This window comes from Scardinius erythrophthalmus (assembly GCF_964197995.2).
Source record: "Scardinius erythrophthalmus genome assembly, chromosome: 25".
Classification (NCBI taxonomy): Eukaryota; Metazoa; Chordata; class Actinopteri; order Cypriniformes; family Leuciscidae; genus Scardinius; species Scardinius erythrophthalmus.
This window is the reverse complement of record NC_138245.1, coordinates 21320859-21336346: the sequence shown is the minus strand read 5'-3', so window position 1 is coordinate 21336346 and position 15488 is coordinate 21320859. Positions and strand designations below refer to the sequence as shown.

The following is a 15488-nucleotide window of genomic DNA, read 5'->3' as shown; positions in this document are numbered from 1 at the left end:
TTAGCTGGAAAATAACTTTATTCAAGAACTGCTACAAAACCAAAAAATCTCTGTTACTTCAAACTATCCTTGTGTCTCTGTAAAGCCGCTTTGGAACAATCTAGGCTACATTGTTAAAAGTGCTATATAAATGAAGATGACTTGACTTCACCTTTGGTTACTTTTTTTCTCTTGATGTCTTTGGCTTTATGTTATGAATGAATTATTCATATAAACGTAAAATTTTAAAGCAAACCAGCGACCGAGTATTCCCTGCTCATATAGCCTAGAGATCATTTAACCTTCTATATATGGTAGGCGTAGGCTATAATGATATCAATAAGATAAAAATATTTGAGGTGTTTATTTGTGTACGTGTCCTGCTTAAAATTTGACACTATAACACTATTAAAAAACTTTTGCATTAATTTTTTATTTATTTAATTTTTAAAAGTTTGTTGCCTACGGCGACATTATACCACAACGGACAAATTTAAACATTTGACATTTTCACTTAGAAAAAATACATTTCCACTTATTTATTGAAAACATCAATTTATTTAACCAGACACTTGAACAAACACATTTATCCAGTTTTTAATGTATTACAAATTTCATATTTAATAAAAAGTAACATTTCATTTCCAGCTGTTGCTCTAAGGCAACATTATAGTGGAACACAAGTATTACCAAACCATCATATCATCAAGTTATCATATCAAGTTTTCATTTCCATCTTCATCTACGCTCTGGAGGCAACACCGTACCGTTGAGGGTTAAGGTGTCTATAATATTTTTATTTATAAGTGTGCTTGTGGATGTATTATATTGAAAAGTGTGGCTGGGCTGTAGTGGTTAATTTTCAATGCTATATTAAAGATTTATGACTGTTAAATTAAGTTGTGGAATATGACACTATAAAATGTGAGAGGGATGGATCCGAATAATAAATTAACAAAAAATAAAAATGTAATTGTCCGTTATATCTTCATAGTCTTGTGTTTTGAGGCGAAAGTAACCATTTTTCACAGACACAATTATTTTTATAATGTACAAACTTTATTCTGTCCCCTTACACTACCCTACCCTGGCTGTTTACCTCATGGGGAACAAAAAACGAAAATAATTTTGGATACTGCCATCTTTGTGGGGACATTTTGTTCCCATAATGTAGGGTTTACCAGGTCACACACACACACACACAAACAATGGTGAGGTCATGGAAATGTGTTTTATAACTTAGTTAACATTAGGACAGTAGCTTAGATTAAAAAGCTAATTAAAAAATCACCTTAAAAATTAAATTAATAAAACATTATTGCCAGACACAAATAAAATTGCAACATTTAAGCATACAAAATTATGCACCAAAACGTAAATAAAACAGCAATCCATATAAGCCACTTTCAATACTGCAAAAAAAAAGACATGAACACAAAGTGGCATTGTTTCACTTATTACAGAATAACTATAAAATAACCTAAAAAGGTTACATTTTCTGTAAAAAATATAAATACAGAATCACTGGTATTATATATTTTTAAGATCAAATTTATGGTTACACTGTAAGACCAGCCATTTTAAATGTGATCCTACCCTCTAGTGGTACAGAGTGGTAAAACAGTGGTCTTGTTTGAATAAATGTGCAGAACTGTGTCCTGATTCACAGATTTTAAGTACAGTAAGTCTTAAGGACTTATGATAATAAATTATTCAAAATACACCTCTTGTGAGATCTGAGAAACTCTTAGCATAAAAAGTCAAGCGAAAAAAGGTAAACATATGAACCATTTCTGTATATCTCTAGCTCAAAAACACAGACTTTTCCAAGCCGTCCTCTGCCTTGGTATACTCTAAATGGGATTTGAAATAGCAGCTTTTATAGGAAAGGCTATTGCGCACATATTGAAGATAGTCTGGGACTCCCGGACAGATCACATTATCAGCAAGCAGAACGGTGCCTTTCCTTAGTAGACCACAATCCTATAAATAAAGAAGACAGAAAAAAAGAGAAGTGCAGAAAAGGTTGGATATATGCTTCCAGTAAAATCGAGAGGAAAACACTGACACTGCAACTGACTTCATGAAGTTTTTGGACATTTTTGCATTGTAGAGACACCATAATCTCTAACTGAGATTGAATGAAATTACAGTGGTCAGAATCAAACACACCTCCATTAATTTTGTGTCAGGGAGGTAACGGTCCTTCCAGTGGTCCAGAAAAACTAAATCAAATGTTTCAATTCCAAAGTGCTCCTTCATGCGCGGGATCCAATCTTCAGACGCACCTTCTACAAGCTGGACCTGATGAAGTAAAACATTGATTCACGGCATAATAAACAGGAAATGACTCCTTTCATTTGAAATATATAGGCTACAAACATAATGTTTGCAGAGAGTAGAGAGTAAATAAGGACTACTGTATGTAAATGAAGTGTTTGTGAAGAAACAGGGCCCTTACTCTGTCTTCAAGACCCGCCCAGGCGATTACTTGTCGAGCAATTGCAGCATAATCTGCATTGAACTCCAGTGTTATCAGATGAGCTCCAGGAGGAAGCAGACGAGCGATGCGCACTGTAGAGTATCCACAGTATGTGCCCAACTCTAGGACCCTCTCTGGGTTCAACTCACTCACCACTGAGTCCAGGATACAGCCTGAGTGTACACACATACATACACACATACGTTGTGTTTTCTTGTTTTATGGGTACTTTCCATTGACAATGATTTTTATACTGCACAAACTGTATATTATCTCCCCTTATACACCAACTCTACCCCCAAACCTATAAATCTTCTTTGCACTTTTAAAACATTTTTAAGCTGTTTTCCTCATGGGGACCAAAACATTTCCCCTCCCCACAAGGACTAGGATTTCAGATATTGCCATCTTTGTGGGGACATTTTGTCCCCATAATGTAGGGTTTACCAGGCCACACACACACAAACACACGTTTGTTTCATTATATTAGTGAGGGAATTGCATAGGCTTCCATTGATTTTATATCAGGTTAAGGATATTTTCTATGGCCTAACACAACCCCTACTGCAAAACATATCCCTCAAGAAACATGTGCAAAACACTAAATTTAAAGCAATGGCCGATTTATAAGCCTTTTTAACTAGTGGTGAGGATCCGTAATAACCTAGTCAGTTATTGTCATTATATTTTACTGTATAAGTGAGAATATTTGGCCCTGACAAGTATAGCCAAAACAAATAATAATAATTATTAAAAATTATATAGCTGGCTTAGCAAAAGTTCCAAAAATTTGTGAAATTGAGTACATATATTGGAATACTTTGAACACTATTTATGTTTATGAAGGAAGTCTCTTCTGCTCATCAAGGCTGCATTTATTTGATCAAAAATACAGTAAAAACATTAACATTGTGAAATATTATCACAATTGAAAATATATATATTTTAAAATATAATTAATTCATGTGGTGGTAAAGTTGAATTTTCAGCACCATGACTCTTCAGAAATCATTCTAATATGCTGATTTGGTGCTCAAGAAACATTTTTTTATTATTATCAATGTTGAAAACAGTTGTGCTGCTTGATATTGTTTTGGAAACCATGATACAATTTTCCATGATGTTTTGATTAATAGAACATTCCAAAGAACAGTAATAATTTGAAATAGAAAACTTTTGTAACAATGTAAAAGTCTATACTGTCACTTTTGATCAACCGAAGACACCCTTGCTGAATAAAAGTATTCATTTATTTAAAAATTGCTGACCCCAAACGTTTATACGGTTAGTTAAGTAATAAAAATGACATAATTAATAAAACCCATTTCCCTATTTTGAAGCAAACATATTCAAATGTTATCTTCAGAAAATAATCTGAAATTTCTTTCAGATTTTCCCCTGAACATTTCTGTGCAATGAAAAATAATAATAACGAGTCTGGAAATACAAAAGCAATGCTCTGACCTTTCTCATCTCCAATGTTCATAGCCCATTCACTGTGTCGGCAGAAATGATCAACGGCCGAGATCACACTCTGAGGGTCACCTCGGGTTGCATGCTTCCGTACTGCATTCAGCAGACGCTGGTCACAACAAAGACATAAAGGGTTCTGGTGACGACTTTGTTTACTTTACGGGCCTCAATAGTTTAACACTTTTCAGAATCGAGGTACATTCTGTAATTCTGTACTGAGATAAAAAAACTGTTAAACCAGGACTAACTGAGTCACCTGTGGTCGAGTGGATCTGGTCAGAGTATCGAGAGCACGCTCAACGATGACATCATGCCAGAGTAACGCGAGAGTGCCGTTGAACTGCACAACAGCAGGGATGAACCAGGAGTACAAGACATATAAAAGCACTGTGACCCCGACAAACCAGCACAGCAACACCAGCAACATACTAGAGCTAGACACAGAGATGCATATAAACCGTTAGAATACATTTATTGAATTAAGCTGATAATCACATAAAGTACAGATCTAGTTAATTGGCTCAGAAAAAATCACAATATAAATTAAGTCAAATGTCTATTCAAAGTGTTTGCATTGCCTTAAGTATTTTAGAAATTATAGACATGTATTATTTATTATTTATTATTTGATTTAACTTTGCCACTATGTAAATATTTCAGATACAAAGTGGAAATCAATATACACCACCTTTTAAAAGTTTAGGATCATTGAGGCATTTTTCATGTTTGTGTAAATATTTCAGATACAAAGTGGAAATCAATATACACCACCTTTTAAAAGTTTAGGATCATTGAGGCATTTTTCATGTTTGTTTGTTCACCAAGGGTGAATTTATTTGATAAAAAATACAGTAAAATTGTAAAATAGTATTACAATTTAACATAACATAAGCTATATAAATTAATAAAAGGCTGATATTACTGTGCATCCCTTTGAATGGTCTGTGTAAATTTAGAGTTAAAATAATACATCTCTATCACCTTTCAAGACAGCACACACACACACACACACACACACACACACACACACACACACACACACACACACACACACACACACACACACACACACACACACACACACACACACACACACACACACACACACACACACACACACACACATACACACCAATGTATGCAATTTAATTACACTCTAATAGAGCCCAGGTCTGCACTCCTGCATGTCATGAGATGAATGTATATGGAAATTAATGTTCTCATTCAGTACTGTGCTTTCATCTCTCTGGCCATTCCTCTATTGTATTGGTCTAATGAGATGGGTGGTTACTATGCAGCAAATAAAGCCTGAACTGAAAATCTCTCTCATGTGATTATTTGGTTGCTATTGCTACAACATGTTGCTGTAGCTCAATCTGTCCATGAAGCAGATATTGGGATTGGGACAAAACTACAATTTTCTCACAGAATGTGTTTTCCTTAGTCAACACCACTATGTAACAATAACATGTACAATATTTATACACTGCCATTCAAAAGGGATTTTTTTAACAGATTTTTTTTATTTTAAATTAATGCTGTTCTTTTGAACATTCTATTTATCAAAGAGTCCTGTAAAATATTAAGCAGCACAACTGTTTTCAACATTACAGTTTTTTACAATCACTTTGTTACTATTTTCAGAACCTTGATGTAATTTTTCACAACTCTAGACACAAAACTCACAACCAATGATCAAAATGAACATTTTTCAAAACTCTAACCCTTTTCTCAATTGCTTGGATACAATACACATAAAACTTAGATCATTTGTTCATTCAACAAAAATCACCTGTTCAATATGACACAACTTAACATCAAAGTACTACTATTTCAAAAGACAATTCACACATTACATTTCAAATGAGTGTCTATTCATTTCCTTACAGTGATCTAACTATCAATTGATACAACTGCTCAAAATGATAAGTAACTGTTGCATTACTCTTAATGCATAGTTGTATGGAAACAAACAAACAATCTTCCATGTTTACTGTAAATCATGAAAGTTTCAAGATAACGAGATTCATTGTCACCAATTAGCGTGGAGCATGAACCAATTAGACTACAATATCCATGGATGTAGCCTAATATTTTATCATACTGTAATGCTTCATCAGACACTGTGTCTACACTCTCAGAAAATAAAGTACATAATTGTACCTTTAGGGTACAATGGCTTGTCACTGGGGCTGTACCCTCAAGGGTACAATATTGTTTTTAAAGAACTTTAAAAGCTTTAAAAGAAACGGTACATATATGTACCTTTTACTGTAATGCTTTTTGACACTCAAAAAGCTACATATATGTACCTTGAGGTCCAATAAATAAGCCCTATGGGGTAAGTTAGTGTAGATTGTACCTTGGGGAACAGAAATTGACTCCTACTGTACCCCTATTTCTGACAGTGTATGGTCCCAAATACTGTACCACCTTTTCAGACTATGTACAGTATTGACAGTACTCCACTGTATAGGTAATCACTCCTGTTTTGTTTCTTACAGTACAAGCAAGCAAGTTGAGGAACACTGCATTTGATGTTTTAGTGCTGTCTTTTCTTTTCTATTTCATAGCTAATTATTTTTGCTTTGATTCAAATAAACCTATGCTGTGATTGTACTGTAGTGTGTTGCATCAATATATGACAAACTTTGTTCAATGATTCCACTGTGTCTGTAGTATTCTCTCTTCTTACTGCAGTGCTTTTACAGAGATGTATTTACTGTACATGTAGTACTATAATGAAACCTGTATCACCTATTTTGTTCTACAATATTTAATGATTGTACGAACAATGACACAGTGAAACTATCGGTTGCTTGTGTGTGGGTGATCTATAGTTATGTTTCAATGGTATTTCACAGTAAATTTGTTTTTTGAACCAATGATTGTGCAAGTGCAAGATTTCTTTAAAGATGTGAATGCACAATGCAGTGTTTTGAACATTAGACAGCCTGTGTTACAAGTGATAACCGTTTTGAGTTTTGTGTCTAGAGTTTTGAAAAATGACATCAAGGTTCTGAAAATAGTAGCAAAGTGATTGTAAAAAACTGTAATAATGTTTGTTCTTGGTAGAATAGATCTGCTACACTGCTGCTTCGGTTGTTATTGCTGCTGCTGCTGCTGCTGTTGATTATTACTGCTTCTACTGCTGTTATTGCTGCTGCTGTTGATTATTGCCGTTTCTACTGCTGTTATTGCTGCTGCTGTTGATTATTACTGCTTCTACTGCTGTTATTGCTGCTGCTGTTGATTATTACTGCTTCTACTGCTGTTATTGCTGCTGGTGTTGATTATTACTGCTTCTACTGCTGTTATTGCTGCTGCTGTTGATTATTACTGCTTCTACTGCTGTTATTGCTGCTGCTGTTGATTATTGCCGTTTCTACTGCTGTTATTGCTGCTGCTGTTGATTATTGCCGTTTCTACTGCTGTTATTGCTGCTGCTGTTGATTATTACTGCTTCTACTGCTGCTGCTGTTGATTATTACTGCTTCTACTGCTGTTATTGCTGCTGGTGTTGATTATTACTGCTTCTACTGCTGTTATTGCTGCTGGTGTTGATTATTACTGCTTCTACTGCTGTTATTGCTGCTGCTGTTGATTATTGCCGTTTCTACTGCTGTTATTGCTGCTGCTGTTGATTATTACTGCTTCTACTGCTGTTATTGCTGCTGCTGTTGATTATTACTGCTGCTTCTACTGCTGTTATTGCTGCTGCTGCTGTTGATTATTACTGCTTCTACTGCTGTTATTGCTGCTGGTGTTGGTTATTACTGCTTCTACTGCTGTTATTGCTGCTGCTGTTGATTATTGCTGTTTCTACTGCTGTTATTGCTGCTGCTGTTGATTATTACTGCTGCTTCTACTGCTGTTGTTGCTGCTGCTGTTGATTATTACTGCTTCTACTGCTGTTATTGCTGCTGCTGTTGATTATTGCTGATTCTACTGCTGTTATTGCTGCTGCTGTTGATTATTACTGCCTCTACTGCTGTTGTTGCTGCTGCTGTTGATTATTACTGCTTCTACTGCTGTTATTGCTGCTGGTGTTGATTATTACTGCTTCTACTGCTGTTATTGCTGCTGCTGTTGATTATTACCGCTTCTACTGCTGTTATTGCTGCTGCTGCTGTTGATTATTACTGCTTCTACTGCAGTTCTATTGCTGCTGTTGATTATTGCTGCCACTTCTACTGCTGTTATTGCTGCTGCTGTTGATTATTACTGTTTCTACTGCTGTTATTGCTGTTTATTATTGCTGTTTCTACTGCTGTTATTGCTGCTGCTGTTGATTATTGCTGATTCTACTGCTGTTATTGCTGCTGCTGTTGATTATTACTGCCTCTACTGCTGTTGTTGCTGCTGCTGTTGATTATTACTGCTTCTACTGCTGTTATTGCTGCTGGTGTTGATTATTACTGCTTCTACTGCTGTTATTGCTGCTGCTGTTGATTATTACCGCTTCTACTGCTGTTATTGCTGCTGCTGCTGTTGATTATTACTGCTTCTACTGCAGTTCTATTGCTGCTGTTGATTATTGCTGCCACTTCTACTGCTGTTATTGCTGCTGCTGTTGATTATTACTGTTTCTACTGCTGTTATTGCTGTTTATTATTGCTGTTTCTACTGCTGTTATTGCTGCTGCTGTTGATTATTGCTGCTTCTACTGCTGTTGTTGCTGGTGCTGTTGATTAAACTACTGCTGCTCCAACTACTGCTGCAGAACATGTATGGAACTTGCTACTGCCAATACATACATGACATGCTGTGAGCAAATAAGACATGCTGCTGCTGTACAATAGCATACATTAATTAGTTACCCATAGCAGATCTACATAGGTGGAGCTGGGGAAGGTGGAAGAAATCTGAAAGCATGCTGCAAACTGCAGACGCTGGCCAAGTACTTGAAAGATGAGCAGCAAGCTCATTGGCTGCTTTACAGCAGGAACCAATCAGCTTAGCCCTATAGAGAGGACCCAATCAGCCTGTGTCATCTAAAATTTCATGACAAAACTTTGTGTCTATTTTAAATTGTTTTAATATTTCACAACATTACTGTTTTTGCAGGATTGCAGCCTTGTGAGTATACGAGACTTCTTTCAAAAACATTAAACAATCTTATCAACCCCAAACTTTTGAACCACAGTGTAAATTGCAAATCTAGCATTCACTTCATTGAATGAATAAATTGAGACTACAGAATGGTTTCCAACTCCACTCTTAAGAATTCTATGAACTCTTATTTTGATATTCTGTTTCCCTGCTCTGTTTAGTTTCAGGTTTCTTGGTTTCTGATTATGTCCCTGATTCTTTCTATGGTTACACATGATTATGGAAAAAAGAAATGTGATGTCTGCACACTGAATTCACAGCTCCAAACAACTTTTATTGAAAGCGCAACGTTTCGACCGTCAGGTCTTCATCAGGCACAATACCCATGTTGAAAAATTCAACTCTAACAGAAACAGATAATCACCTTAATTAGACACACACTCCAAAACATGTGACAATTAATTGAAATCACGTGAGACACAAAAAAATACTTAAAAAAATAAAAAAAACGTATAATTATCACATGTATCTCATTTAGTTCCTTGTTATCTCTTGCATATATACTTCCCTGTTCAGTTCAGTCCTCTGTCGTTATTATGTGTTGTTTATCTCCTGTGTGCTCATAGTGATTTCCTGAGTTTATTATTAAAGACTTTTTAAAGTATTTTTTTTTTTTTTTACTGAATAGAATAAATAGAACATGAAATAAAAATATCCACTGCAAAGTAAATATGTACTTTAGAAGATCTGTTAATAATTGTTCACTTAATAATGAAGACTAAAGTAGTCATGGAGAGTGAGAAATGCACTTCTCAAGTTGGATTTTAGAGTTGCATGGCAACAAGCACAAGGTTAAGAGCTATTAGACAAAGAGTGTATCACCCCTGAGAGAGGACCGTGACAAGGTCTTCTCTGGCTTTCTTTAAATATACACACAAATGTAGCAGGGGTCTGGAGTGGAATGCAGAGTTCAGCCACTTTGCTGGACAGCCATTGTTAGTGAGAAAATCCTCTCAAATGGGTGTCAGAAAGGAATGAGAGAAGCACAGAGGCTGGCCTGGTTGAGTCTGGTTACTATTTTTTTAATAACAAACGTTATTGCTGTAAATATTTACCAGTGTATACATTTAATATATTGGAAAAGTATGTATGTACTATAATGTTAATTCACACTGCAATAGCGAGTATCGAAGCAATAATGCTAAATAGCACAAGGATTTTATTATAAATGAGAAATGATTTCATATCAATATTACATACTATGTTAAAGATAGTATTAGAGCCACATAATAATTTAAAGTGAACAAGAAATGTGATACACTAAAAAAGACTGTTCTGTCTTCAGTGATGTGCAAACATGATAATTGGTATCGGCTGACCAGAACACACTGTGAAACATTTACTAAAATAGATTTAACGTAAATTGGGTTTAAATTTTAAACTAGATACAAGCCTAGAAAATACTTACAAAGTGAGCACAAACACAATGACACTTAATAATAAAAATATAGTTATTATTTAAATAATGAAAGAGACCGGAAAGAGGGTTATAGGCAGTGTAACATTATTATGAACACATCATATTTTCATATAAATGTGCAGTAATAAACTGTTATAAATGGACAACATCTTTAAAAAAGGCAATTAAAGGAAATTATCTTAATGACTGAATGTTCATAATTCAACAAAAATGAGAGTAAATTACCATTTAAGAATAAATGATAGAGAGAAAACACTTACTTTCGATGAGGGCCTCTCCTTTCCTTTAACAAAATGTCTATTTCACTTAAGGACCTTCTGTTTTAACCAACCTACAAGGATGCAAATGCACTGTTCAGCGCTCTCTCTCTCTCTGTCTCTCTGTCTCTCTGTCTCTCTCTCTCTCTCTCTCTCTCTCTCTCTCTCTCTCTCTCTCTCTCTCTCTCTCTCTCTCTCTCTCTCTCTCTCTCTCTCTCTCTCTCTCTCATCTCAGCTGACCCTGTAATATGCTCTCTAACCTCTTTTGGGTAGTTTGGAGCTGTGAGGAATGTTTGGCCGCAGGCCTTTTGGGGGATATACACCCCCAGAAAGTAAACAGAAATCGAAACAACGCCAAAGATAAAAAAAAAAAAAAAAAAAATTGTGTGGCATTTTTAGTCTATGGTTGTGATGCAGCTGCATGTGGCAACAGATGAATGGCCATAGGCTAACGTTACCGTTACTCACCCGAATCTACATGCAGATTTTCCATAAAATGGAAGTTCATATAGTGAACAGAAGCGATCAATGTTCCAATATTCCAAGTCTTCTGAAATCATACGATGCATTTAGAATCATACAGGAATTTAAAATGTTATTCGCTGAAAGTTTCCATAGTTGTTTACTTTTTGTTAAAGCACGCGGTAGCGAGTCTAGCGACGGGATCTTTTACTTGTGAAACTCATTCAATTGAACCGATTTACAATTCGATTCGTTCGTAACGGAACGGCAAGAAATGAGTAGGCCTAAATAATAACGCTAATGGCAGGTATCAAATGTGCAAATTTTAAACTGTTGCTTCAAAACAAAGTGTTTAAGACAGACACTGAAATTTCAAACTAAATAGAGGTCAAATTACAGTTTTTCTCGATTGTTTACACACATTTTCTGGTACTTGAGACACAATGACCACAACATGTAACTCATTCACCAACCCCCTGAGCCAATTCTGCTAAACTACAAGCACAATTCCTGCTTTACACTCAAATTGCAGTTCTAAAACACACTTTTTTCAAAACACTGCACACAATTCTCTGCTTTTGGCACAATTTTCATGCAGAAAATCTCTTGTTTTCTCAAGGAACACACTGCCATTCAAATATGCACACTGACTCTTCACATGGGCAAACACCGTAACACAGTTTTACAATTAGCAATCAGAGCTTTAGCATAAAAGGGCAACAGGTGAGCTCTTCAATGAGCAATGGATGCCAACATTGGATTTTATTTTTTATTACTGTAACTGTATACAGTCAATTCTTCTGTTGTTTTGTATGTAGACCACTGTATGTCCAACTTTGTGTTGGTTGGGATGTACACTGTGTAATTGTTTTTGTGGGAAAAATAAAATATATTCGTTACCGTGTATTTGTGTGTTCTGAGTATAAAAACAATATTCTCAGATATTTTACAACACACTTATGTATGTACTGTCTGTAGAAAGTGTAACACTGAACAAAAAAAGGCCTAAATCATTATGATGACTGGAGAAGAAGTGTTTTCCATTCATCATAGTGTTTTACATTGAGAACATCAGTGTTCAACTGGTTCTTATACATGTCTATTCATATGATGGTTTGTGTGTGTCATTTGAAAACAAAATACCATTTTGAGAAGAAATAACATTGTTTTGAATGTAAAGTTTCATTTTGCAGGAGAATTGAGGGGTTTTGCCCATTGTGTGTGTGTTTTTGGATTTGTGTGTAGAGTTCTGAGAATATGAGGCATGCTTTCAGAAAATGTGTGTAAACAATCGAGAAAAACTGTAAACCCTAGGCCTTTAACAGCGTTTTTTACGCTGCTTGCATGTAAATTCATCCACAATTTATTATCTAATTTCGACTGACTAAAATGTAGATTCTGTTCTCACGGAACAGGCACACAAATCAGCTATTTGAGTATCTCAAAAAGATAAACCATACGGAGAATGCCAGCACAACACCTAGCTCCATAGGCCTACGCCGCTCTTTCCAAAATGCTGCATATGGCTTGAGCAGACATTTACTTTGTTAGACTGATGTAACCCCTGTCAATAACTTCGTCTGCTTTATCTAGTTTCTTTGATCTAATGCGATAGCATGTCCCAGCCATACTTATCTAACACATTCTACATGATTAGCCTACTGTTAGGGGAATGGCATGTAAACAAATTCAACTATTTAGCCATAAGCATTTTTTAATCTATTCAACTGCTGTATAGCAGTTGTCATTGCATAGTTAACATGAATTTTAAATTGTTCAAAAATTTGTATTTTTTTTCATTCCGTTTGACTTTATGAATTATAGAAACGGGCAATTGTAACAATTAAATCACTATTAGATCACTGAAACCTCTTCAGTGTCTCCTTATAAGAAATATACTGCCCCCTGGAGGTCAGATAAAGCATTGACAGGAACTGTCTACTGAACTCTAAATGTCATTTTATTAAATTGGGTAAATACTTTTAAAATTAGTTGTAAATTTTGGTTCTTTTATAATAAAAAAGCATCCCCTTCAATATATCATACACACAATCAGTATAAGTACCTTTCTGTCTATTTAAATGAACCATAGGGACTCCAGACACTGATATGTTGTGGCTGAGCATAGGCACTGGGCTGAGTTCCAGCATGGACTAAGTAAATCACTGAACTGCTGACTCAGACCTTACAAAAATAAATAATAATATAACAATAAGTGCAAAATATGGGGACTGTGACAACCTTCCTGTACCCCCACCTAATAAGGCCCCTCCAATCTGAGTGCTCTAAAACATCTTTAGAGCCATTCAACACTAAATAATAAAGACCAACACTAAAAATAGCACAGATCAGTCATAGAAATGAGACACTAACTGAAGGTCAGTGGATCCAGCCAAGCTTCCCGGACACTTAATAGCAATTATTGAATGTATTTCCAATATTTATTGGACAATACCCTCCTGAGACCATTCACAGACTTTGATGCAGACAGGAGAGCACGTCATATGTCTTTCTCCATTCCCAACAGTCATTTCTTATCCCAGAATAACAGTTGATGGCGCTAAAAATGAATGTAGCACTGTACAGTCTTTTCAAGTCAAAACAAGTGAGCTTTATTGTCATTCTACTATATGTGGAGACATACAGTGGAACGAAATGTCATGCCTTGCAGGACCACATGCTACATGAAAACAAATATAAACAGTAGAAGTAGCCTATATAAACAGGTATAAACCTACACATAAACTACTGAAAGAAGTAATCTAACTATACCAATACTATAATCTTTGTTACGTTTTAAGCAGGGATGAGGAGAGGTGAGAATCCAAGTGCAGCAACAGTTTATTCAAAAAACACAAACCAAGATAATCCAAGACAGAAACAGGAACATAATCCAAACAGGGGAACCAGAGACCTAATCCGACAATGGGAACAGAAAATAACTTCAAAATAAGAGTCCACATGACAACAGAAATGAACACAGACCCAGGGCACAAGTTACACTTACTATACATATACAAGTACATATATACTATATATATATATACTATATACTTTCCATAAATACTGCACATATACCCTGGACATATAATTTGAATTTCACATGTAACAACACACAGTAGTGCAGTGGTACAAAAAGACATTCAGGGCAAGCAGCACAACTGGGAGACAATGAGAGGTGAGTCTGTAGTGTATGTACATTGTAAAAAAAAATTATTACCCTATAGTGAATCTGGTACTAGTGAGGATGTTAAAGTGTCCAGTGCAGATAGAGAGAGAAGAGAGTATAACCACAGATGGAGGGTTTGTATAGGCCACTCATCCTGCGTGTGGTTTCTGGTTCAGGGGTTAGGAGGAGTTTGGACAGGGGTTTTAAAGGTGAACGGGGCTGACTGGAGTTGAAGGCTCTCACAGCCTGGGGCAAGAAGCTGTTGAGTAGTCTGGCACTACGGAACCATTTTCCTGATGGCAGGAGCTGAAAGAGACTGTGGGAATGATGGGTGGGGTTCTTCTTCACGATACTGGTGGATTTGCTGGAGCATCGTGCAAGGAAAACGTCCCGTATGAAGGGGAGAGAGACACTGATGATCTTTCCAGCTGTGTTCACTGTCCTGCAGTAGTGCAGGAAGTGGAGGCGCTGTTGGGTCTGTTTGGAGTGATGTAGTGTTGGTGGTCCAGGCGAGATCCTCTGTGATGTGTGTGTGCACCCCCAAGAATTCAGTGCTGCTGACTCTCTACAGTCGAGCTGCTGATAGTCAGTGGAAGGTGGTCAACACAGTTTTTCTGAAGTCCATCACAACCTCTTCTTCCCCACATTGAGAGACAGGTTGTGTCACCAGGTATGTTGTCAGGACCTGCAGCCTTTCATGGGTTAATCCTGAATAGGGTCTTCCTTATGTCACCTGGTCATTGGGTAGTTTTTGTGCAGGCGTGTCATTCTGCATTTCAAACCATGAGTAAAAGGGGTTGAGTGATTTGAGGTAACTTACTAAATTGTTATATTTATGCTTAAAACATGGGATTAGTCATATAGAAATTAGTTACATATGAATATATTTTAGAAAAGATGAAGCATGTATCAAAGAGAACTAACTGTACGCCAATTTGAAAAGATTCCAACACATTCCAAGTGTTCAGTGGGCATGCAGTGATGTGACCAAAGACCAAAGATAAACACAAGGAATGTGAATTGAACAGCCTTTCAAAATGTACTGTGTAACCCCAAATTTGTGCTTACATGATGAATTGTAAGTAAAATATACACTTAGGTGTGATTCATCTTTGAAAAAGAGTGACACAATGT

The 15488-nt window shown here is 36.1% G+C and overlaps 1 protein-coding gene across 2 annotated transcripts; it reads right to left on the bottom strand.

Moving 5' to 3' along the window:
* Window positions 1–523: 523 nt before the first annotated feature.
* Window positions 524–14067, bottom strand: comtb (catechol-O-methyltransferase b). 2 transcript variants are annotated; one of them, XM_081357445.1, is made up of 6 exons: window positions 14046–14067; window positions 4191–4368; window positions 3926–4043; window positions 2441–2634; window positions 2152–2283; window positions 524–1962 (listed from the first exon to the last, which is right to left on the bottom strand). In XM_081357445.1, exons 2-6 carry the CDS (start codon window positions 4359–4361, stop codon window positions 1783–1785), a joined length of 795 nt encoding a protein of 264 aa, XP_081213571.1. In that variant the 5' UTR covers window positions 4362–4368; window positions 14046–14067; the 3' UTR covers window positions 524–1782. The 2 variants fall into 2 exon arrangements, with proteins under 2 accessions (XP_081213571.1, XP_081213570.1); XM_081357444.1 differs by lacking the exon at window positions 14046–14067 and adding an exon at window positions 10727–10848.
* Between the last annotated feature and the right edge of the window lie 1421 nt (window positions 14068–15488).

Excerpts from the sequence above, each read along its gene's own strand:
- comtb (XM_081357445.1), bottom strand. The coding sequence starts at position 4,361 with ATGTTGCTGGTGTTGCTGTGCTGGTTTGTCGGGGTCACAGTGCTTTTA. Across the intron at positions 2,635-3,925 it reads GAACATTGGAGATGAGAAAG|GCTGTATCCTGGACTCAGTG; the intron begins GTCAGAGCATTG and ends GTGTACACTCAG. Across the intron at positions 2,284-2,440 it reads GGGCGGGTCTTGAAGACAGA|GTCCAGCTTGTAGAAGGTGC; the intron begins GTAAGGGCCCTG and ends TTACTTCATCAG.